General features: G+C 47.1%; 9 protein-coding genes across 9 annotated transcripts; 5 read left to right on the top strand and 4 right to left on the bottom strand.

Annotated features, from left to right (window-relative positions):
- Positions 1-496: 496 nt before the first annotated feature.
- On the top strand, positions 497-1747 carry I302_108283 (uncharacterized protein; the record flags this gene model as incomplete). Its single annotated transcript, XM_019193946.1, has 5 exons — positions 497-593; positions 664-784; positions 870-1082; positions 1191-1553; positions 1630-1747. 5 exons carry the CDS (start codon positions 497-499, stop codon positions 1745-1747), a joined length of 912 nt encoding a protein of 303 aa, XP_019044069.1.
- A 622-nt stretch (positions 1748-2369) lies between these two features.
- Positions 2370-3604, top strand: I302_108282 (uncharacterized protein; the record flags this gene model as incomplete). Its single annotated transcript, XM_019193947.1, has 7 exons — positions 2370-2445; positions 2510-2630; positions 2756-2868; positions 2935-2965; positions 3077-3316; positions 3383-3412; positions 3472-3604. 7 exons carry the CDS (start codon positions 2370-2372, stop codon positions 3602-3604), a joined length of 744 nt encoding a protein of 247 aa, XP_019044070.1.
- Positions 3605-4241: 637 nt separating this feature from the next.
- On the top strand, positions 4242-5746 carry I302_108281 (uncharacterized protein; the record flags this gene model as incomplete). Its single annotated transcript, XM_019193948.1, has 3 exons — positions 4242-4525; positions 4607-5252; positions 5327-5746. The coding sequence occupies 3 exons, from the start codon at positions 4242-4244 to the stop codon at positions 5744-5746; spliced, it is 1350 nt and encodes a 449-aa protein (XP_019044071.1).
- Positions 5747-5873: 127 nt separating this feature from the next.
- On the bottom strand, positions 5874-7584 carry I302_108280 (uncharacterized protein; the record flags this gene model as incomplete). The annotated part of the gene is made up of 4 exons (XM_019193949.1): positions 5874-6464; positions 6544-7243; positions 7304-7386; positions 7453-7584. 4 exons carry the CDS (start codon positions 7582-7584, stop codon positions 5874-5876), a joined length of 1506 nt encoding a protein of 501 aa, XP_019044072.1.
- Positions 7585-8711: 1127 nt separating this feature from the next.
- Positions 8712-11393, top strand: I302_108279 (uncharacterized protein; the record flags this gene model as incomplete). The annotated part of the gene is made up of 4 exons (XM_019193950.1): positions 8712-10500; positions 10582-10723; positions 10823-11087; positions 11208-11393. 4 exons carry the CDS (start codon positions 8712-8714, stop codon positions 11391-11393), a joined length of 2382 nt encoding a protein of 793 aa, XP_019044073.1.
- A 601-nt stretch (positions 11394-11994) lies between these two features.
- On the top strand, positions 11995-13178 carry I302_108278 (uncharacterized protein; the record flags this gene model as incomplete). Its single annotated transcript, XM_019193951.1, has 4 exons — positions 11995-12152; positions 12310-12388; positions 12547-12654; positions 12789-13178. 4 exons carry the CDS (start codon positions 11995-11997, stop codon positions 13176-13178), a joined length of 735 nt encoding a protein of 244 aa, XP_019044074.1.
- Positions 13179-13400: 222 nt separating this feature from the next.
- On the bottom strand, positions 13401-14134 carry I302_108277 (mitochondrial 54S ribosomal protein mL43; the record flags this gene model as incomplete). Its single annotated transcript, XM_019193952.1, has 4 exons — positions 13401-13547; positions 13651-13712; positions 13774-13883; positions 14001-14134. The coding sequence occupies 4 exons, from the start codon at positions 14132-14134 to the stop codon at positions 13401-13403; spliced, it is 453 nt and encodes a 150-aa protein (XP_019044075.1).
- Positions 14135-15871: 1737 nt separating this feature from the next.
- On the bottom strand, positions 15872-16507 carry I302_108276 (uncharacterized protein; the record flags this gene model as incomplete). Its single annotated transcript, XM_019193953.1, has 1 exon — positions 15872-16507. One exon carries the CDS (start codon positions 16505-16507, stop codon positions 15872-15874), a length of 636 nt encoding a protein of 211 aa, XP_019044076.1.
- A 3827-nt stretch (positions 16508-20334) lies between these two features.
- Positions 20335-21562, bottom strand: I302_108275 (uncharacterized protein; the record flags this gene model as incomplete). The annotated part of the gene is made up of 2 exons (XM_019193955.1): positions 20335-21078; positions 21158-21562. The coding sequence occupies 2 exons, from the start codon at positions 21560-21562 to the stop codon at positions 20335-20337; spliced, it is 1149 nt and encodes a 382-aa protein (XP_019044078.1).
- Positions 21563-22812: the final 1250 nt, after the last annotated feature.

The raw sequence follows: 22812 nt of genomic DNA, 5'->3' as shown, positions 1-22812 counted from the left end.
GTCGGAGATACTCGCGCTCCATGTGAGTAAACTGCGTGAGTATCATTTGATGCAGTGTGTAAAAGCATCGTTTGTGTGTGACAAAGTCATGTGCCTCGGTACTCATCCTTCATCCTTTGTTCTTTTCCTGCACAGACGCACTTGGTCTGAGTACGAGCTTACCCGCGATAGCAAGCTGAAGAAGGAGAATTATATAATGATTGGTCTAGGCTCTGCTGGATCTCGGTAAAGGATGGGAGGCAAGAGATGAAGGAACTTGGTGAAAGGGATGATGACCAATTAGCAGTTGATTGCGTTTGATCCCTTGCAAAGTGACTTTGAGCGACTTTGCATTGAAAGGTGACAATGCGATCACTACAGTATATGTAAGATGGAGCGTGAGACGTGGTTATATCTATCCTGATGCAGAATACCGATCCTTTATCCACCATCATACCTCACCGCAAGCATTCCTATACTGATCACATCAACCTATACTTTCAACTCGGCACTCACAATGTCAAATAACAATGACGCTCCTCCACATACCACACTGGATGACTGTGATGTGAATTGGCAGTATCTCGGAGATACATGGGGAACAAATCATACCGGTGAGTCCCACTTACCAATTCTAAGTGGGGTTCAGCATTAGCTAAGAGACGACGAGGGGGGTGAAAATAGACGATCCCCTGGTGAAGGATTATCATCATGGGACATTCACCAGTACGACCGTCCACAGAGCTTCCGCGAGGTTATGTTGGACAGGGACCAACGCGGAGATCTTGGGAGCCAAGCGAAAGAAGTGAGTTGTGCACCCATCTACAAGGGGTATCGCATAAGCTGCAACCCGAGTATGACTGATGTTTTCCTTTGATGGGTGTCGTTAGTCACGCCCTATACACCGTGACAGTAGATAATGGCGAGCTCGAATGGCTCAACGGTCAAAGTGATAAAGATACGATCCAAGCGAGTTTATACAAGACTGAAGGTCTGGAATGGGGTAATCATCAGATCGTATTGACAAATATGCCAAAAACAAATATGACGGCCAAGGATCATATTTGGTTTGATATTGATTATGCTGAGATTGATGGATGGCCGTGAGTCCTATTGTCCTTCAAGCCTAACTGTAGCCTTGTGAATGGTGGCATACGGAGGAAAGAGAGATTGTATCTGAATAACGTTCTGGATTGATCTGTTCGATATAGAATCGACTGTAAGGACCTACCTGAAAATACCGTTCTTCCTCCAACTGGGACCGTCGCTCCAGCAATCGCCAAAACCCCCGTCGCCACTTCCTCCACAGCTATGTCCCACCCAGCAACTGCAAACGCCACTTCATCTGGCAATTCTACTAAATCAACAACGAACTCTGCTATATCATCATTCCCAAATTCGACCAGTACAGGTACGCATATATCGTCTTTCAACGCCAGCACAGCGACACTCACCAAAGCCCCCGCAGCGTCAAATGGGACAGCTTCTCTGGCGAACTCGACGGCTATTGTCAGTCCCACTACAACTGTCACTATGAGTTCTGCATCTTCTACGGATATCTCCCCTTCTTCCGGGTAAGTGTGTCTTTCGCTCGTAGCACGTACGAACGCGATCTGAGGAGAGGACTGACATTCGGTGGTGAATTTGTAGTAACTCGACTACACCCTCGTCGGATGCTACCAGTTCTGCGGAAGTGCTTAAGCCGATGACAGGTCAACTGGCTTTGGTGGGGTTGATGGGTATCTATCTGTTCAGATGGATCTTCTGAGGGTTAGTTTCGACATCGCCTACTCTACTTTGTTTGGGATTCCCCATTCCAATACCGACTTCAGATGCTCTGCGAGCCTTGCTCTTATAGTTTTTATACTTAACTTCCTCTAATTTATGGATCGTTCGGCAGACTGCGAAAGTGTTCCTGAGCTAATCGAGTACACACATGTATGAGTCTGGTCCCACGATCGAAGGAATACCTGAAACGATGTTTGTTTGTCTATGTTTCTGTGTATGATTCAATTTTCGTGTTCCTGCGATTAGGTCCAGGCATGTGTGCGATCGACGACAATCTGCTAATACGAAACCTGGTCTAATTGTGTACAACGCATCCTTTGATTGTGTACATAAACAAGAGGGAGACGGTCCGTGTGGCGCTCTGATCGTCTCCGTGGCGTTTTGACCCGTTTCAAGACCGAATCATCCGGATGGCCAAGATGATCGATCAGACAGTCGATACCTCTGATGCCCATTCGAGGCCGGATCTTTGCCAAAACGCATATTTATGTATAAGAGTCATATGATTCTGATATTCCCCTCATCTATACATTACCAATTGCCTACCAACAACGTAAAATTTCATTGCTATATTTCACGCTCTTTCAATTCGAATTGTCAATATGTCACAAACCATCCTTGATGACGCGTCTGAGTTCTTCCAATATGGCGGCGATAACTGGGGAGTAGACCATAAAAGTGAGTTCATAAAAGAGAGAAAGTTCCGCGTGTGTCCACGCTGATGAGCGAGGTGTGCTTCCAGAGGACCCGTTCACACCTCAATACCAGGAAGAGACTTTCCATACTACCACTGTGCATATGGCCTGGAGTAGGATTTGTTGGGAGGGTACGAAGATCAAGATACACGGGGCTAAGCGTGACAAGTGAGTTCTTGGAGGTCTGTGCCCACCCTCTGGGAGCAAATGCCATACATAAGAATCAAGATGGGAAGTATTCATGGCCGTATACTACATATTTGTCCCGATGTAAGATGCTGATTGCTACGCAGCCACGGTCTCTACGCCGTATCAGTCGACAACTCCGAGCCGGAACTACAAGACGGATACTCAAAGAAAGAACAGATCAAAGCTGATCTATACGTCTCACAAGACTTGGAATGGGGTCAACACCAGCTGATCGTTTGAAATGTAAACAAATTCAACTTTATCAAGAATCATATTTGGTTAGATGTCGATTTTGCTACTATCGATGGTAATCCGTGAGTCAGACTAACCCAAGTCACAATGAATTCCCATGTTACAGCAACTCCTCCTCTCCACCCTGAGTTATTGTGATAGAGGACGTAGGCTAATATTGGAAGTCGGACCAGCATCTCATGTGATGGTCTTCCTGAAGTCACAGCCGTATCTCAAGACCCACAAGGCGCCTCGCCTTCCGGTGGTAATTCAACAAGCTCAATCTCCTCTTCAGCTATCGAAAACACCACTTCTACCCCAGGGACCATCCCCGCCTTCACTGTAGTGTCCACTACCGTCAGCACCGTTGCCGTTACCACCACCTCTAGCGCGATCGTATCTCCAACCACTACCGTTCAATTGAGCTCTACCTCGTAAGTCTTCATTGGGACTATATTGTCATCCGCATGGCTGATTGAACCTGATACCCTCAATGATAGGCCCGCCTCCGTCTCTAACATTACCGACGCGTAAGCCCTCCATTTGTGCTGTATTGTCCCAGATGTAATCTGATTGTCTCTTTCCATAGTGGCGCTTCAGCGTCCAGTACTGGAGCTTCGAGTGCCGGTCACAGGCTGGTACCAGGCTTCGAAGGGCAACTTGCTCTTGCTGTTTTGGCCGGTCACTATATCTTCAAACTCTTCGCTCAGATTGGAAGGTGATTTTCACTGTAGTTATCTATTCCCTAAGATTGAAGTCTGAGCCACCTTCGTGCGAAAGGAAGATAGCCTATCTCCTTATTTTCAAGCGATTTCGTTCGGTAATTTTTTTCTATCAGGGACATTTTTTCATTGTTTGCCTCGAATCTCGAATGCATACCTTCTCTCAATATTATGTATACACCTTCGCATAGAAGCGGGAAGTTGGCCCAGTGTTCGCTGAAGCTCGGAAGGGGGAGCGAAGAATCTGCATTAACGAAGTAGCTGATAAGCTGGAGGGTCTCATCGCTGAGGCTAAGTAGACCCGGCGGCATGATGTGATAGTGACCGTTATGTAAACTCGTATATGTAGATGATAGAATCGATGTCAAGTCGTTCATAGAATGTGAAAGATCTGGGATACTGGAGTACATATATTTCCATGTTTCAAAATCGAAATTGAGTGACGGGATATGTCACACGCGATAATCGCCAGTTTACGTAAGCGGGATAAAGTAGATCGATCTGTTTCATTCAGGGTCAGTCACCATTGACGATCACGCATCAGATCAGTTATCTCCACACGCATCTATGCACATATATCCAGTATTTGGTCCATGCCTTTGGTCACTTACACTTACAAAGCAGCAACCCAGCCATTATGTCCAGAACATTCATGGACTTGACCGACCCGGTTATCCACCTCATCGGATCATATCTCAACAATGACAGCGACCTTGCGATGCCAAGTTTCACCCCGTTTTGGGAGAATTATGCTAGCGAGATTCGACCTGATGTCGTCCGCGATTTCTTCGCCTTTCGAGCCACTTGTAGGAGAGTCAGAGATGTATGTAAAGTTGGCGGGCTACATTTGGTCATCAAGAGCTGGCATCAAGTAGAGCGACTGCTGGCAGAAGGCTCGGCAAAGTATCTGGAGGCAGTCGGGTAAGTCTTGAAGTCCTATTCAGCTTATCCCTGCGATTGGTTGTTTTCTTAGAGATCTGGGCACTGACACGAGATGTTCAGGCGAGCTCGCATATCGATCATACAGACTCAAATGCATGATATTGTATCATTGTGGTCGAGCTTTACCCTCCTACTTTCCCGAATGACTTCTCTAGAGGAGTTGATATTGGACAACCTCCCGTTCTGTCAACACGCCCGAAGCCCTCAAACAGACACACTCCAGCTTCCACCATATCCCATACTACCCAAAGTCATCTCTCTGTCAATCGATCCCAGATGTAACTTGTGTGCCAATGCTTTCAATCAACTTTTCATTCCTGCTGCTCCGAATATTAAGCACCTACGCTTCCGTCTGGCCATCTCCAAATCACAACCCTCCAGGCGGACCAAAGACAATATTGAACCTATCATGGCTGCATGGCGTAAAGCCAATGACAATCAGGTCATGCTTTTGCAAACTTTGTGCATCCGGCTGTTCGCCGTCCCCCGATCGGTAGGAAAAGTCCAAGACTACAAAGACGTATGCCAGCTCTGGCCAACCTTGACCAATCTCCATGTCTCACGATTCTCGGACTCGGACCATAAATTGCAACGCGTGATCGCATTTGTCGAGGCTACCCCTAATGACCCGCCAGACTGGCTGTTCAGGTGCTACAATGCCGATGGTCCAAAAGCGGCAGAGGACGACCTGTGCTTTCAGAGTATAGTGAGTGACATACCATACATTTTCTTGCAAGTTACGACGGTGGATGCGGATGATCTTGTTGACAATGCCATCAGCCGCAACTCTGCGAATGGCTTGAGCTTCCCCAGACTCTACAAGAACTAGACCTAAATTGGGTGATCTCACTAAACCTCGAAAGACCTCTACACGTCAGTCCCGTCGCCGGTCAGAGGAGGGGAGATCCGTTACCTGCTCACGACCCTTTCCCACCACTGAATACTGCTACTTCCGTTGGTCAGTATGAATCTCGGATGAAAGAAGCCATCTCCTCCGCCGCCTTGCAGATTCTGGATTCTATCCCAGCGCTAGAACGAGGGTTCTTCTGGGAAGATGCATTTGATGGGTATAAACAGAACTGGTATAGGTGGACTTGGGAGAAGACTGTAGAGAAGGACGACATGGTCGCTATTAATGTCTGCGATAATCCCCAGCTGTACAGCGAAGACTTCTTGACCTGTAGGCCGGGTGGGCTGTAGATTCTATCACAACGTTACAATGCATTTGGTATACATTCGAAACCTTGTCATTTCAAAGGTCGACTACATGGATAGTGATGAAACGGAGCTTTCAAATGTCGTCCCACGAACTTCGAGCCTCTGTTTGTTATGGATCTAGCTGAGGTCCGAACATCATCAACCCTGCAGCATTCATGTCCATCTGCATCTGCATCGCCAGGTCCACAGCATTATCATCACCCTCTTCCATATCAGACTGATCTTCTTCATCCTCATCGAAGGTCGCGAAATGGCCGCCAGTCGCCTGCATCCACCCTTGAGGAGGCTCTGTCGGCGCTGCCTTGCAAGAAACGAAGTCACTTGACATATACTCCGGTACTTCCTCTACATGGACTTTAGACACCCCATTGCAGTTCACCTTGCGCCAGGTCCAGCGATACCAATCTTTCTTGGACAGCTCTGTACCCTTCTCCCAGAAATGACCTCTCTCTAAGGACGGAACAGTATCCATGATGATCTGAGCAGCCCCGCTTATCGCCTCTCTCAGATTCCCCTCATGAGACTTGACGAGGCCCTGAAAATTCTGTCGGCCTGCCGGTCGATTGGCCTCATAAGATGAACGTATTTGATTTCTTGTTGCGATCGGCATGGTGGGTCGCTTTGAGTCCAAGACGATGACGAAAACAGGGTCAAACACCTTGAGATTCGATGAGAGACATAACGATGATAACGTATCCTCCTATCTCATGAGCCACAAGTTCAGCTATTCAGCCTTGCTATCGAGGTTAATCATTTGGTAATGATAGCATGTTACTCACTAGAGAGGAGAAGTGAGGTTCGTCATCCTCGGTTGATTGCGCGTCACATTCAAAGGACCAAGTACGGTCTGCACATTTCCCTCTGATCCCAATCCCGCTCCTTAATGTTTCCCTATAACCAAACTCGGCGACAGCGAGTTCCTCAAGACTAGGTAGAATCTTCGATACATCTCGTATTGTTGAAAGGAATCGATTGCAAGTTATTTCCCCTGGCTTAGGCCAATATCTCAAATACAGTGTTTTAAGTCCCATCGTATCCTTCTTGTTGTTGTTACACCACGCCTCAGCCATGTCTTTGATGATTGTAGACGGATCAGGGCTATCATCCCAGGAATCGCTGTCAGCAAATTGGCCGAGAGGAGGCGGTTTCGGAAGTCCATATACCGTCATTTTGAGGTGCTGGATCATCGGTGCGGCCGGGACGAGGATGTTGGGTATCTGTTCAGCGCAGGTTGGACATACCACTTGGACAGATAGTGACTTCAGCTTGGGGATGAACGGGAATAGAGGTATTCTGAGCCCTCCAGGTAATTGATGGGGACTGGTAGTGTATCCGTGTAGGTGATGACAACTCTGATTGGAGTCCGAATTGATGATCAGTTCCTCTAGGTTATCGATGCGATGTAAGAATAAAGTCAAAGTTGAGAATATACTGAGTTGGTCGGAGCCGGATAGGAAGGGAACGCCGATTCGAAGTCTTCTATAAAACGTCGAGCGCATTAGCTCTTGCGCGTCGTGAGAGGGCATAGCGATGACCTACCTGACGCCCTGCTCAACCTCTCTGGGCGCCCCTGTCATCCATTTAGCAATTCTCGTGCCCTGTTGAGCATTCACATGTAATCCCTGTAGTTTACTCAAGCTGTGAACTCTTTTGCAGGTACTCCGAAATGATAGGAGGTCTCGACTGACTTTGGGGTTGATTTCAGATTTGAAGTTCTGGTGATGCGGTCCATACGAGGGTAGAGGGATGTAAGCATCTCGGTTGGTGTAATGGCTGATTAGGCGAATCGTCTCGTCTTCCAAGTCTAGTATTGAGGGCATATTGGGCTGTTGAGATCGAAAGCATGGTTGTGTACATCCTTTGTTGGGTTGTCAGTCATGCCCCTGAAAGGAAGGTTGAGACATGGAAGGAGCAACGAACGTGAATGATACACAGTTGAGTCATTCATCAGGGTGGCTCATGTCATCATTGTTCTAGTCCATTCATCCGTGCGCACAATTCCGAGACTCGGATCATACAGTCTGCAGATGGGGGTCCGATTGGGTCGAGTGCCAGCGAGTCCAGAACGACTATGGCTGCAGTCGAAATTACTGTAGAAGATCATTCCGTCCAAGAAGTTAGCTTTACAGTCTGCGAGCATTCGACTTCCTTCATACCTAATTATATGCATCCTTATATAGCTTCATTATTTGCAACAGCATCATTGCAGTCTCGATGACATCGCAGCGTCATGGTCATAGTTTACCGGACGTGCCTGAGTCGGAAAGGTGTTTTATCGGATCGAACCAAACAAATCCATAAAAGTGAGATGGCTCAATTGTCGGGGTTCACGACATTACTTGTGATGTTCAGCCATCCTGCTATACATACATGCGCTCTGTTCTAGTGCGTGGAAGATGAGTTTAGCAAGACTCACGCACAGTCCAAGGAAAGATGAGAGTAAGCGCAGGACTGACCATGCCCAACCGACGTAGGATATACCATGCAGATGAGCCATCTAGCCCTAGGAATTCAATATCCCTCACCTCCCCACACGTCACTTCCAACGCCCCCCTACGACCTCATAGCACAAGCTTCATCGCTCCTGATACTATATCGTAGGATGAATTAGTGCTTAGTACAGGAATTGAAGGATGTTACTGCGACATTACGATCTAGCAATTGGAAATTGAATGAATCGCAAAACCGATACCAAGACTAGAAGAAGAAGTTCATTCTTCATTACATCCTTTTACCCATCTCCATCCTTCTTTTCATTATCACCGCTCTCCCCTTCTCGTTCTCTTCTCGGGTCAGAATATAATACAAGCCCAAGCAGGGCATACCAATCGCTCAAACAGGCAGTAGATCTGTCTCTCGCAACATCTTCAAGACCGGTTCTTGTACATCCTCGGCTCTGGATAGCTAAAACCTTCTCATTAAAAGTCATTACAAGAATATCGTAAAGATGCACCCTCTCACCAAACCCTCGTCATTCCTTTTCGCCCTTTCCTTCCTCTTCGCCCCTTCGGACGTATCGGCCCATAGAAATCTACCTAGGAAACCACAGCGTCACCCTCATCTGGATGAGAGGTTGATGCCCATAACCGCAACTACTACGGTTGTCGTTCAGCGGACAGCTACCCACACGGTTTGGGTCCAACCTACGAACCAACTGCCAGTAGCGTTACCTGGATTAGGAGGTGGAAGTGGATCGGACAATGAAGATCAGAGTAGCTCGTCAACTTCGGTAGAAGCTTCTACATCTTCCATTGTCGCCAATTCAAGTGCCCACGCTTCATCTACCCATCCTACCTCCTCAATAACCCCTTCTTCTTCTTCTTCCTCGGCATCTCATACTAGCTCGTCCAGTACGAGCTCCGAATGGGATACAGCCTCACCTACCTCCTCCTACTCAGAATTGGCCTCTGCTTCTGCTTCTGCTTCAGCATCAACATCAGAATCAGGAGAAGAATCACCCATCCCCTCAAGCACCTACCTTGCCGACTCCCCCTCAATATCCCTGACATCCTCACTAGCATCATCTACAATAGACGCAAGCTCGTCGTACCTATCGTCCTCCTCAATCTACTCATCCGACTTCCCTACAGCTTCTCCTTCCCTCTCAGCCTCGGCCTCAGCTTCCGCTTCAACACTCTGGTCAGACTATGATAGTAGTATAACAGATTCACAGCATACCTCAAGCTCTCACTCGGGATCAAAATCGGCTTCGACGTCGTTGAGCTCTTCTTCAACCAAAGGATCGAGCTCCACGTCGAGTAGTATCTCCGCTTTTGCTTCTTCGACAGCTTCTGCCACTGCTAGTGAAACCGCTTCTATAACAGCCGGTGAAACCATTTCCATCACTGCAAGCGAGACTGCCTCTGTAACAATCAGCGAGACCGCTAGCGAAACCATCTCCTTAACAGCTGGTGAAACCGCTTCCCTCACATTGAACGAAACCGAAGCTATCACCTCTACCCATTCTTCCCATCTAACCGCCTCTTCAACCTCGTACCCTAATATCACCTCAACCCTCACTTCCGACTTTGCCTCTTCTACCTCCTCTAACATCACCTCATTTGAACCATCTGGTACCGTATCCCTCAACATCTCAGCTACAGCTTCTGTAACGTCCACTTCTTCAGCCGCATCAGCCACCTCCACTGGTTTGAGAGAGATTGGATCGACTATCATGGCAGCATACTATCCCGACTGGGCAGCTACCCACCTTCCACCCGAATCGGTCGACTGGAACAGGTTCGACGTAGTGGATTTCGCTTTCGCCCTCCCCACTTCAGATAACAACATTGAATTCACCCAGGATGACTCTGTGGATCTTTTGAACAGACTGGTCACAGCTGCTCACACCAACGGTAAACGAGTGAAACTGTCAATTGGAGGATGGACAGGTTCTCAATACTTCTCCACTATCTGCGGTAACTCTTGGTCCAGAAGTACATTCGTTCAAAATATCTTGAGTGCTTATAACTCTTACAATTTGGATGGTATTGATATCGATTGGGAATACCCCGGAACGACCGGTGCAGATGGAAATGCGATCTCTTCTAACGATTCGGCAAATTTCCTACTTTTCCTTCAAGAACTCAGAGCGGCGTTACCTACCGGAGCTCTAATCACTACTGCAACTCAAGTGTGGCCTTTCGCAGACTCAAATGGCAGTCCCATGAGTGACGTTTCGGAGTTCGCCAAGGTCATTGATTGGATTTTGATTATGAACTATGATGTTTGGGGATGTAAGTGTATTTTGTTTATCGAGACTTTGGAGTCTCCCTGTAAATTGAGAGTTTATGCTGATCTATCATTGTACTTCTTAGCCTCTACCACTCCTGGACCAAATGCTCCTCTTTCAGACGCATGTGGAAACTCCACTCAACCGTTGGCTAATGCTTATGCTGCTGTATCTTCCTGGACGGGTGCCGGTATGCCTGCCAACCAGATTACTTTGGGTGTACCAGCGTGAGTACTGACTTTCTCTCACCTCCCTAAGATCAGATATGCAGGCAGCCCTGTGCAAGTATGGGGTAACATACTGATAAATTTCTTTCTGGCAAATAGCTATGGATATCTCCAAAAATCCACCGCCTCTTCATTGAAACAACGTCGAAGATCTTCATTCCCCTTACCACCCCACAAGAACTCCAACGACAGTAGGATTGCCAACAGAGCTTCAGATGTTACGATCTACAATGATTGGGGAGGTTCTTCAGACGGTCAAATCATGTTTGATTCGTTGGTCGAACAGGGGGCTTTGAAATTGCAGGATGGTGAATATGTCGGATCGGGTGGTTTCACGAGACATTGGGATAGTTGTTCCAGCACTGTGAGTTGCTATTACCTCACTTCACTCCTGAATATCCCGGACAACCCTACCTGCTCTATTAGATATATCGTTCAATCCCGTTGATGTGAAAGTTCACTGACCATCTGTTCCACCTCTTAGCCATGGCTCAAATCTTCCTCCTCCGGCCAAATCATAACCTACGACGACACCCAATCGATGAATTTGAAAGGTCAATTCGCCGCTCAAGTGGGTCTGAGAGGATGTAACGTCTTCTCCATTGATGGAGATTGGACCGGGTCCTCCTGGCCGTTGACTGACTCGGTGAGATCAGGTTTGGGATTGTAGTAGGACGAGGAAGGGAATACCAGCACTCCGTCACACATACCTTGTTATGGGATATATGTATCACTTCGACCGTATCATTGACCATATAATTGATTTCGGGGCCTCGAGGGTCATGTTTTAATATTTCATAATTGGACATTTGGTATGCATATGCATGCTCTTTTCATAGTTACTGGACATCGAGACCTCCTTTGCGTGACGACTGATCGATTGATTGGGGTATATTGCCTAAATTTGGCGAAACATCCTTTCATCGCCATCAGCCATCAATTACCTCTCTTATAGTGCAATCTACCTGCACAGACAAGGGTGGATTATTACTCAGCGCAAGTTTTACAAGTCTGCATTGTACGAGTATCCTCTACGTTGTGTTTAGGTGTAAGTTTAGTCATGAGCCACTTTCCATGAGGGTTGATTGATTGACGGTGAACCGTGCCTGAGTAAGCCAAGCTTGAATACCTGGACATGGACTCGACTTTTTTTCCGGACACAAACGTTTCGAGAGCTGACATTGAGGTTGACCTTTCATATCCAATATAACACATACACAAATCAGGTTTCTTGCTCTACAGCACACAGCCAGACAGTACCACCTTGCAGCATGCCCGGAAAGCAACTTATCGTATTCGACTTTGATTGGTCATTCGTCGATCAAGACACCGACCGATGGGTATTTGAAGTGTTATCAACCGAGTTGAGAAGGTTGTTGCAGACTAGGAAATCGGCTGGTACGGGTATGCAGTGTACCCCTGATGTAGTGTGAGTACTGGTCATTGAAGGGCGTAGGATCACAGAGCAGTGTCTGCGCGCGAAGCTTTGTGGTGCCGAGGGTGGGGAGGTGCAGGCGAAGGGTGAGGTGGGGTGTAGTGCATTGTTGCTGTATCATGACAGGACTGACTGGTATGGAACGGCTTAGCAACGATACTATGAAAGATCTCTACGAGAAGGGATTCAAGAAGGAAGATATCTTGGAAGCGTTGAGGATCTTGCCTTTCGTGAGTTATTGCTCTGACCCATCTCTTCGCTGTTCCCCCTTTCCGTTGCCGAAAGACTTCACCAGTCAACCGTATGAACGCTCTTGGCTTCGTCCGAATGTTGTATCTAGTCCAGTGGTCATGGGTCACTCGCTGATATCGACCTGACCCTCAACTAGCACCCTGCCATGAAACGAGCTGTCACTTCCTTGCAATCCCGATCGAAAGATACCACTTTCTTGTGTTTGTCTAATTCTAACGAAGTGTACATCGGTACTATTCTCGAGGTGAGTGGTTCTTTGTTGTTGACAGGCATGAAGCAATCGTCCACATCATTGCGACGTTCCCTCGCCCAAAGACATGAGCGTTCTACAAGAGGTTCAATGACACAATCGTGCTAATGCATAATGCTCGCTCGCAGAAACACGGTCTCACCTCCCTCTTCTCCGAAATCATCACCAACCCCGCCCACTGGTCCACCTCTGCCTCCGACCACCTAATTATCGGAAGGAGATTACCAGCCGATCAACCACCCCATGGATGTTCCGTAGGATGCCTTGCAAACATGTGTAAAGGTGACGAACTCGATACTTACCTCGCTGCGAATGGTGGGAAGGAATCATACGATAAGATTGTGTATATCGGTGATGGTGGGAATGATTTCTGTCCTCTTCTGAGGATGAGAAATCAGGATTTGGTGTTGTGTAGAAAAGGTTTGGAGCTGCATGAGAGGATAGTCAAGGAAGGTGAAAAGGCGGGATTGAAGGTTGATGTTAAGTATTGGGAACAGGCTTGGCAGGTTGATGAGTGAGTTTGGTTCTTCCTTAACTGTCGTATCTGTTGGCATTGTCCGTACATCGCCAATGAGGTGGATGCATATGCTAACTGACCTGGTCATCGTTATAGGTACTTCCAAGAGCTTTAGATGATTTTCTCAGTGGGCAAACCAGAAGGGTCCGTAGAAATGGGAATGAAATTAGGAAGATGAGCAGATACTGCTTATATACTTATACAATGCATACATATCACAAGACTATATCCTGTATCCCTGCCCATCTCTAGTCTGGTCATGTAATGCGGACCAAACGCCTCTGGCTGATTCTGATGCGGGTGCAGCTTCGAGGGTAAGGTTTTTCAATGGTTTGATTTTGGCTCCAGATGAATTCAGTAGCAAGTTGACCTGAACAGACAAAATGGCAGATCAGTCACCGCATCCAGAGGTCTCAGAGTCGTACACATAGCCGAGATTGGCTGAGATGCACAACAAGTCATGAGAAACTCACCTTATTCGATACTCCGTCCATCTCCAGCTGATTCACACATATCACTTTATCCCGTCCATTGACTGAGTGAGATACACATCAACTGACATCCTGTGATGCCGTATTTCGGATTGTTAAGCTCACCGTAATGTCCTCTCAGGACAGCCGCCTTCCCCCTCTTCAGCCTCCTGACTACAAATTCCACATCTGGGTTCTCCCGTGCTAAATTTATCAACGGTTTTTTGATGAAAGATCTGTAACAGAACAAATAATGAGCTTTCGGAGTAAAATAGACTAGCTTTGCCCATGCTTGAGTTGAAGCTGATGACCAGCACAAGGGGTATATCATGAGTATAGCATCGTGTACCCACCTTATACCCTGCTGCGAAGGTGATTCGGCATCGTAGTCGAATATTAACTTTCTAAGAGGTGTCAAGAAATGCCTGTATCCTGGGACGGGGTAGGTTTTCGGTATGGCTGGTAAGGTTGGGACCAGTCGAGGCATGTCGCTGTGGATGTTGGTGTGGGTGGTCGGCAGAGAAATGGGATCAGGTATGCTATGGTATATGTAGTGTCTAGCTCAATGGTATGATGAGATGTTCGAATGCTGAACTACAGCTGGAAACCTCGAAATCTCGAAATCTCAGAGGGAAAGCTGGTTGAAACAGGGTGATAAGACTCGGAGGAACGCCACGTAAGGTAGTGACCGTGTCCCAGGCATTACAGTTCCGCCGGAAGCAAAACAATCTCCTCGATGCCCGAAATGAGATTTCATCTGTTGAAAGGGCATGGGAGATAGATGCTCAAAGATGTACAATTCGGGCGCAAAGAAAGCAAATTAGAGCGGATAATGCAAGATATCATGACCTCGAAGCATGGTGCGGGAGGAACCAACCAGAACACTTTGATCGATACCCCAATTCGATAACATGGGTTGACTGAACCTCGACCTGTTCCTTTCTGGAAAATTTCGCGGTGTTACCTCTTCTCTCTTCGTTCCACACTTACCGACCCCTACACACTGTGCTCATCAGCATGACCACCAACCACACACTCAGTGACGAGCTTATCAATTCTATCGGACAATACACAAATGAAGACAAGACAATTCCCGTTTCTTCAATTCCATCCGCACTTTCAACAACGGAAATCAGAGATTAGTGCTAAGAATATCGTCCGATCCTCGGCCTTTAGATTAACATGTCAGAGGTTCCATCAAGCATGTCCGATTAGAGGTATACATAGAGAATTGACTTCATGGAGAAGAGTCGATTCAATGTACATAATGTACATCCCCAGATCAGGCGAGAGAAAAGATGCAGTCAGGTGAGCTTGCTAATTCATCATTCATAATTCGTGATTCCGTATGTCCATCGGACGGACCAAGCTGTATCTAGACGAGTCAAGATCGATATCAACAAGCCTCAAGGGTCATAGTCATTATATTCATGACTGAAGATCTGATGAACATGGAGAGAGGGATCGGCAAGAATTGTCATCGAGCAGCCACCGGTACGTTATACGAGTTTGTTTACCAACAATTGGAAATCGCAGAGAAGGAGGCCCAGCACTTTTGACTCCGAGGATGAGTTTTCAGACTGATTGGAATCACCGCCTTACTCATCTATGTATGGTTCGAAAGCTTTGGCACGATTGCCAGTTTTGGCCACCATCGCTCCCTGGTTCGCCAGAAGTGTCATCGGCGACCCATACAATGAAGCATGCATAAAGGTCACATCAACACTGTACTCAAAGAATGGCTGGCAGATTCAGCAGCGGTGCTCTCGCTCATCTGAAATCACTTGTAATGAGGCTGACAGGTGTCGATCACATGGGCGCATACTCAAACCAGAATAAAGTAATTTAGACGCACCAGATGCAGAGTGGCACCACTTGATGTCCATTCTGTTCTGTCATTGATTCTATGCATCTAAACACCAATAGGGCTGTACTATAGGTCCAGCACATCAGCTACCGCCCAAGATACACATCTCTTTCATATGAGCCACAGCAGAAAAACCCGGCACAAAAATGACTATCTTTGGTTGCAAAAAACGGAAATCGTCACAAACTCTCCGTACCACACAAATGTGTATGGCGAATAGGGATGGTCAGCGATACTTGTGTCCTGTCATCCTAGTTAATTGTATCATCGCCAGACTGTGGTGCATTTCACATGTGCCCAATACTTGATATACACGTGCCTTAAGCTTGAACCACTGAGCATTTCAAAGGCCTAAAGTCACGCTCCTGACAAATACGTATTCGGTGAGAGCGATGACTCGTGAGGAAATACGAGACCAATAAAAGTGAAATTGGTCCTCAAGGCTGGCCCGCTGTTGTCCAAATCATCCCAACCCTCCAATATGAAGGTTATAGACGATTCATCCACATCACACCAAGCTTTACTTCTCAACAGCCAATCCTGGTCATACTTGCGTCTTCTCTTCCTGATGTCCTCCGTCGATTCATCGATATCGGCGTTGTCCTCTTGATCGCGCAGAGAGCCAATCACCTTCTCAATATGCCTTCTATATAAATTTTTCATAGGCTGTCTGAGCGTATCAAAATCTTCAAGAACGCTCACCGGGTCGCGCCTACCCCCCAACTTGGTATACTCATCTAACTTATCTTGAATGAATTTGATACCGTGATCTACGCCATATTGCATAGTCAACCCGTACATCCTCCATATCAGATCATCCTTATATTTCTCCATCTTATTGAGTTTTGATTCGTCCATACTCGCAAAAGAGCTTGATTTTGCCTCGGTTATCGCCCGACTGGTGTTGATGATCTCCCCGAGAACCGCTTCTCTTCTCCGCTCTCCGGTCCCGGAGCGGCTCATGGATCGTGGTACATGAACCTTGGTTGGCATATTGTAGATAATAGGGGAGCCCCAAGAGTCATATCTCTGATTGGTCGTTTAACAAGTCAGGCTGCAGCTCCCCCAGGATCGCAGGTCTAATGAGTCTGGGCGTGCACTCACTGAGAGCCTGTATCTGCCCGTTAAGCCAAACCTGCTATCCATCTCCTCCGCGAAGCTCTTCAATGTGCCATGCTCAGAAAGCTCTGGCGGTCCGCTCGAGGGATCAGGGGCGGTGGCAATTTTTACGGAGGAATTATGCGCAGTATCGTTATATTCAGTCATCGCAAACGCATTTATGTAAGACCCATCCAGTCAGGATACACTCGAAAACTGGCAATTATCTATTGATATACGGGGTTGATCAAAATTGTATTGTGAGAATGTGGGTAATGAGATTCGCTTTCTGCATTAGGAAACGCTCGGGTAGTGGTATATATACATGTTGAGAGCGAAGGGCCATCTACTGTGGAGCAATGATGAAGGGAAGGAAAGTGGAGAGGTGCTTCTAATTCTTTCCTTTTGGATAAGGGGGACTCTGAAACCCCTCGAATCGCATGTCGAGTTCCCTTGGCCTTGGAGAATCAGATCGATTACGATCTACAGTATATCGGCCTCACATACCTCAGTACTGGTAGTTTGTATCGCTGTTGAGGAAATCACAATGTCATAAACGCCCTTTGTGAATCCACAAGGGAAGGATGAGACCCCTGATTCACAGCCCGAGCACTCTGAGAGTACGCCTCCTCGCTTGTACTGACTCTTCACATTTCGACCAGAAGACTGTTTTCCTAAGTATGACATCATGATTATGTGCGTGCTCCGTTTGAGAGAGCTCTATCTACAATGTAAATCCCATCACACGGACAGCACTGTACATATAGTGGGCCTGTCCACAAGGTTTTGTAGGGGAATGTCGTTATGAAGAGCTCGGCCATGGACGATGACCCTCTAGTAAATTCTCAGTTCTTCTACATCTCCCTCGGATCCTAGGACCAAATCCACAGAATCTCCATCTGCACTGACCGTAGCTGTAGTTGCTAGTAGACAATTGTCGTACTTCTGTCTCCGTTCCTTTCTCTGCCTGATCACCTCATCAGTCAATTTGCCATCACTCTTTTCTTGGGTATGCAAAGCATGAATCATCCCATCAACTCGATCCCTATAGCCCTTCTTAATGGGCTCAGCAAGACTCTTGAGATTCATTGCAGTATTAAACAGATTCGTCTTCCCACTTCGCCTCTCTTGCTCATCCAAGACTTCTTTTACTAGGTCAATACATCGTTCCGTGCCATCTTGGATGCAGGAACCGTACATCCTGTCAACGAGGATCGTTTGATGGTCTTCAACCTGCTTTGCATAGGCCTCGCCTCGAGATTCCAGGACTCCGCCTTCCCGCCCCCCGATCTAGCTTTTCTTAGAAAGCGACGAATTATCGTCAAGTCGATCAGCACCTCGTTTCTAGACATTCTACTATACTTGGAGCTGGCGGTATCTTTGGGGATGGACACGTACGTTCTTTGGTCTTTAGGTAAGACGTACGTCCAAGAATTCGTTCTCTATGGAAGGGAATCAACGAGATTCCGGCTCAGAAAGAAATTCACCGCTTGCTGCTGATGTGCAGATCGAGAACTATATTGATAAATGATAGCTTAAACTCACAGTGATGGCAGGTCCTTTGGTAAGACCAAAAGTAGTATCTAACTGGTTCCGCAACGAATCAACAGCTGACTCGTCGTCCCCATCGTCACGAGAGGATAATTCTCCTGAATCAGCTTGACTCAAGCTTGCAGTAAAAGTACAGTGACAAAGCTCATAGTCTCTGGTCATGACGAGCTTGAATATGAGGTGGAAACTACAAGTGGTTGAGGTGTTATCATTCAGGCTGAGGGCAGATATAGTCCTACGCAGTCCCGGTGTTACTGTAACTTATCTGTAGTGGGAAACTTCTTGTGCTGGATGAAAGGATCAGCGGAAGGCGATTTCGTGCATCGATACCAGATCAAAGGTGTGATGGGGCTAGGAAGAGTAAGCTGTGTACTCGCCCGTTACTGCTATCGGATTGCGCCTGATCTTTGTCAGTCACTGTAATAAGTCGAGCGATGATAGTCGGAAACAGGGGTTGTAGGACTTTAGCACTCGTCAGCCACTCAGTATGCTAAGGAGGGCCATGGTTCCAATGCACAACATCCAATACAGTGCATACTCTGGTCATGCACATATATTTGAATGCATGACTTGAAGAAATTCTAGGGGGCTTGACCACCGAGTAGCCAGTAAATCTATCAACATACGATACTAATGCCTAGACCAGCATCAGAGACCAAACTGTACATCAGTCTGTTGGAGATTGTATATACACCCATACCGTATGATAGGGGGAAAAGCCGTTTTTTGATATCAGATCTAGATATCGATGAAGACCTAATGTTTCGTTTCATAAGTGAACTCACTACCGTCTCAAGTAAAGCTACTCATTGGACGGGCTCTTTGTAGCTTGAAGTTGATAGATTGACGGTTGATACCAACATAAGCTGAATTCTCGAGGAGAAAGCGGTCCATCTTCTCCCTTCTTCTTTTGATATCCTCCGTCACTGTTTCAAGGTCATGTGGATCCTCATGACCACACCAAGAATCAATCACTGTCCTGATATAATTTTTATAAACCGTTTCAATCGGATCACCGAAAATTTCATACGTTTTAGGTATGTGAGTGAGACGTTTCCTCCTAGGCTGCTCGAGATTGTCTTGCACTGTCTTTTCTATGTGATTCTTGCTCTCCTGGATGGCGTTTTTTATAGGATCACCATACAGCTTGTCCATGCAGTTGACGGTGCTTGTTACCCATGTGTCCTCAATCAACGAGGCGGCCCCTCTCACTCTCCTGATCAAGTTATGGTATCTCACCAGATCATTGAGTATTTCACACCGTTCCGCAATGGACATTTTCCAGACGCCCGAAGGATTCGAGTTTTTCAGCGGCCGCGTCCCATCAGAATCCAAGAAGTCATATAACGGGAAGCGCCATGTTGTCAATCGCTAACCGGCGATATTGTCAGCACAGAATCCAGTGTAGTACAAAATGGGAGAACCTGTTAGCTGCTCATATGAAATTATTGAAGCAAGAACTTGATCATCAACAAACAAACTCACAGTGAATCTTTTTGAGCTGGGTGGACGGGTAGGCGTGTCATCAATGCGCTCGACCAATGTGTCTGCTTGGCTTAACCTGTCGCTGTCGTCTGAATAATTCAGCGGATCTTTCGGCGGGCCCGCAGATGTCATAATTGGTTGCTGACGACCAGTACTGGGGACGCAGAGAGAATTATCGTGCTCGCTCATTATCGATACGAAGAATCGCTTGGACTGAAGTCTCGGGTCCAAAACTAGCTGCAGGTGTAAAACAAGATGGACGATATACGATCTAAATCACACAGGTAAGTGTGCTCCGGATGATGAAAACGCATTGGGATCACCATATATACGCGCATAGGACAGACTCTCGCCACCGAAAGAAGTAGGGTGTCAGAAGTGCTTTATGCTGCAATGAAAGGAGACTGATCTGGAACTCCGTGGATCTCTAATACAGTCACTTATTTTCTGAAGCAAGTGCAGTACTTACGTCACGAAGAAGAGATATAGAGGAATGCCTCAAAACACAATCTCCCCTGCGCCTTGATACCACGCAACAGCGACAACAGCCCAGCGTTAGTCAAATCCCTTATCATCTCAGTCATCACTAGTCCAGAAATCTCAGCCTCATGCGCGTGAGAGACTCGCTGTACCACGAAGCCTCACACATACCGAACTCTACCTGTTTTGCATAACATTTCCTACTCCTATTCTTCGTCAAAAACCACCTCACCACCCCTCCAAGTCCATCTCGTCTCCTGGATAACTCTCGATCTATCTTTCGGTTCCTTCCTCCACAAAGTGCTAAGCCCCGGTATACCTCCCCGTTCGTCCGTTCTGGAACTCCAAGAACAGGTGATGGAGTCGCTATTGCCGCTCATGGAGATTGTCCCGCGCTGGAGAGCCTTGCTGATTTCTCGCAATCTTTCATTTTGAGTTTCTGCCTTCTTCATTTGCTTATTCTTGATTGGGATATCGTATTTCCAATCCTTCAGAAGATCAGTCAAAGCCCCATCGAAGTGCCTTGACATAGCCTCCATTAAAGTATCTCCCAGCAGATCTCCATTCACCTCCGTACATCTCCCATACCGCTTTCGTTGTTCCTTCTTCAATGATCCCAACATTCTGGCGGTGGTTCGACAGGCAGCATCAATCGACCGTCCATACAAATGCGACATGCACCCGTCCCAGGCTTGGGTCGCTTGGCTATACTTCTCCCTGGCTTTTCTCTCTTGGGTATCGAGATCGAAGAATCTCGCTGTATCACTACCGCTCTTATACTTGCTCATGCTCATGTCATCTGCTATTCGCTTGGATCTCTTGGCGATCGCTCTCCAGGCAGGAATGATATCAAGATATTCACCTCGACGCGTCGCAGGCTCATCAAGCTTTTCTTGTGGATCTTTCTGGGTATATAGACGACCTTGTTTCCATTCCCAGTTCTCAGTCACCTGAATGAGCTGGATTGTCAGCTACACATCGCACAGCCCGATCAACACGGCAAATAGCGAAAGAGTGTACCTTACGTACCGTTTGGATCGGTTCATTCGAATTTAGCGGTATTGCAGGAGCGATACGATCCAGGTCGTCCTCACGACTCGAACTATATAGAGTACACCTCATGGATCCGCTTTGATCTGCATCAGGCCTTCGTGATACCCCTGTACCTCGACAAGTAGGGAGCGGAGTTACCACATCCCCAAGCTCCTGGAGTTCGATATCTTCGAATCCTCCTGGTGGGCAGGGTGCCTTGCCCTTAGATCTAGTGTCGTTGAGCGTATTGACTCTTGTTGGCGCGGTACTTGACCATGCTGTCGAGGGTCGGGGGAGCCTCAAAGGCAATGGCATGATACCATCGTCAAGAATCTCCAACTTGCGATTTGCATGAGCGTGATTTTGGCAGGAGGCTTGTCCATTCGATGAACTGCAGGGCATGGTGGTAGATGGAAACAGAGGGTAAGAGGGTAGTTTGAGAGCTTGCCCTTCGACAGGAGGAATAAGGATCTTATAGGCTTTGTAAACTCCTATCAGTCAAGGCTGAGTGTGAAACGTGCATAGTGTTCCTTCTTACATTCCTTTGGATCGTCCACACTGTGGACCCGAGGAGGACTTTCTGGTCTTGGCCACCACTCACTAGAGCTTCTTGTGAGTGCCCTAGAGGTAGATCCGACCTTCAAGGAGTCGCGGACCATTGTCGGAACCCAAGGAATGAAAGGATCAGTATGTGTACCCCTGCGATACTGTATCTCGTTGACGGTCTCGTTACTTCATGTTCACGGACCAATACCCGTCATCTATCAAAACATCAAGACCCCGTACGAAGAGTCAGAGGGCGGAACCGAGAGGTTGAGCGTGATCGTTCACCCAGATTTGCATCTCAACTACCATTTTCAAGTACTGAGTACATGGTCCGACCCAGCGCGCTATCGGAGAGTATCATTCTTCAGACTCAGGATCATCACCACTTTCGGATTCACTTGAAGTGTCGCTTGCAATCACTGAGGGAGGATGATACACCTCATCATCTTCCGACTCCGCTCTCCAATTGGTGAATCGACCATCCTTGGACCTCATGAACTCCTCCGTCAGAGCAAGGGGATATTTATCAAGCCTTACAGCCCGATTCTCATTAACATCCACTCTCGTATACAACACGTTCGAACGACTGCACATCTGTGTCAGCTCTATCATCGGATGTTCACATGGAAGGACATGAGAGCTACGACCAAACTCACCGAAGAGCTCTCAACTCCTCATCACAAGCTCCATTGCTGAATGTGTTTATCTCATCCACATTGTTCAACCTCCAATGCAGATTCTGAAGGCAACAGAGATTTCGTATCCTTCTATAATGTTTGTCTGAAGCTGTAGAAGTCGTTCAGTTTCGAAGGATGAATCTCAGTTCTGAAATAGCTACCTCAATGTGGTTGAAAAGATGGGAACGGAGTGGAAGAGTCTTTGTTGGTGAAATGACCCATGAGTTGGAGTATCTCGTCGCTGAGATCTAGGAGGTTCTTTGACGTTTCGATCGGAGCAGGGAAGGGACTGTAAGGCGGTACTAGCTAGCCCAGCTTCTGAGTACTTCCACTTTTACAAGTATCGCCGAGTTTCATGTTAAAGAGACATCGTTCACAATCATCAGCATCGACTCAAGGAATGTCAAGGCAAAGTTACGAAATCAAACT

This window comes from Kwoniella bestiolae, chromosome 7, assembly GCF_000512585.2.
Source record: "Kwoniella bestiolae CBS 10118 chromosome 7, complete sequence".
NCBI classification, from domain to species: Eukaryota; Fungi; Basidiomycota; class Tremellomycetes; order Tremellales; family Cryptococcaceae; genus Kwoniella; species Kwoniella bestiolae.
The sequence above is the reverse complement of the archived record's forward strand: the minus strand, read 5'-3'. Positions and strand labels throughout refer to the sequence as shown.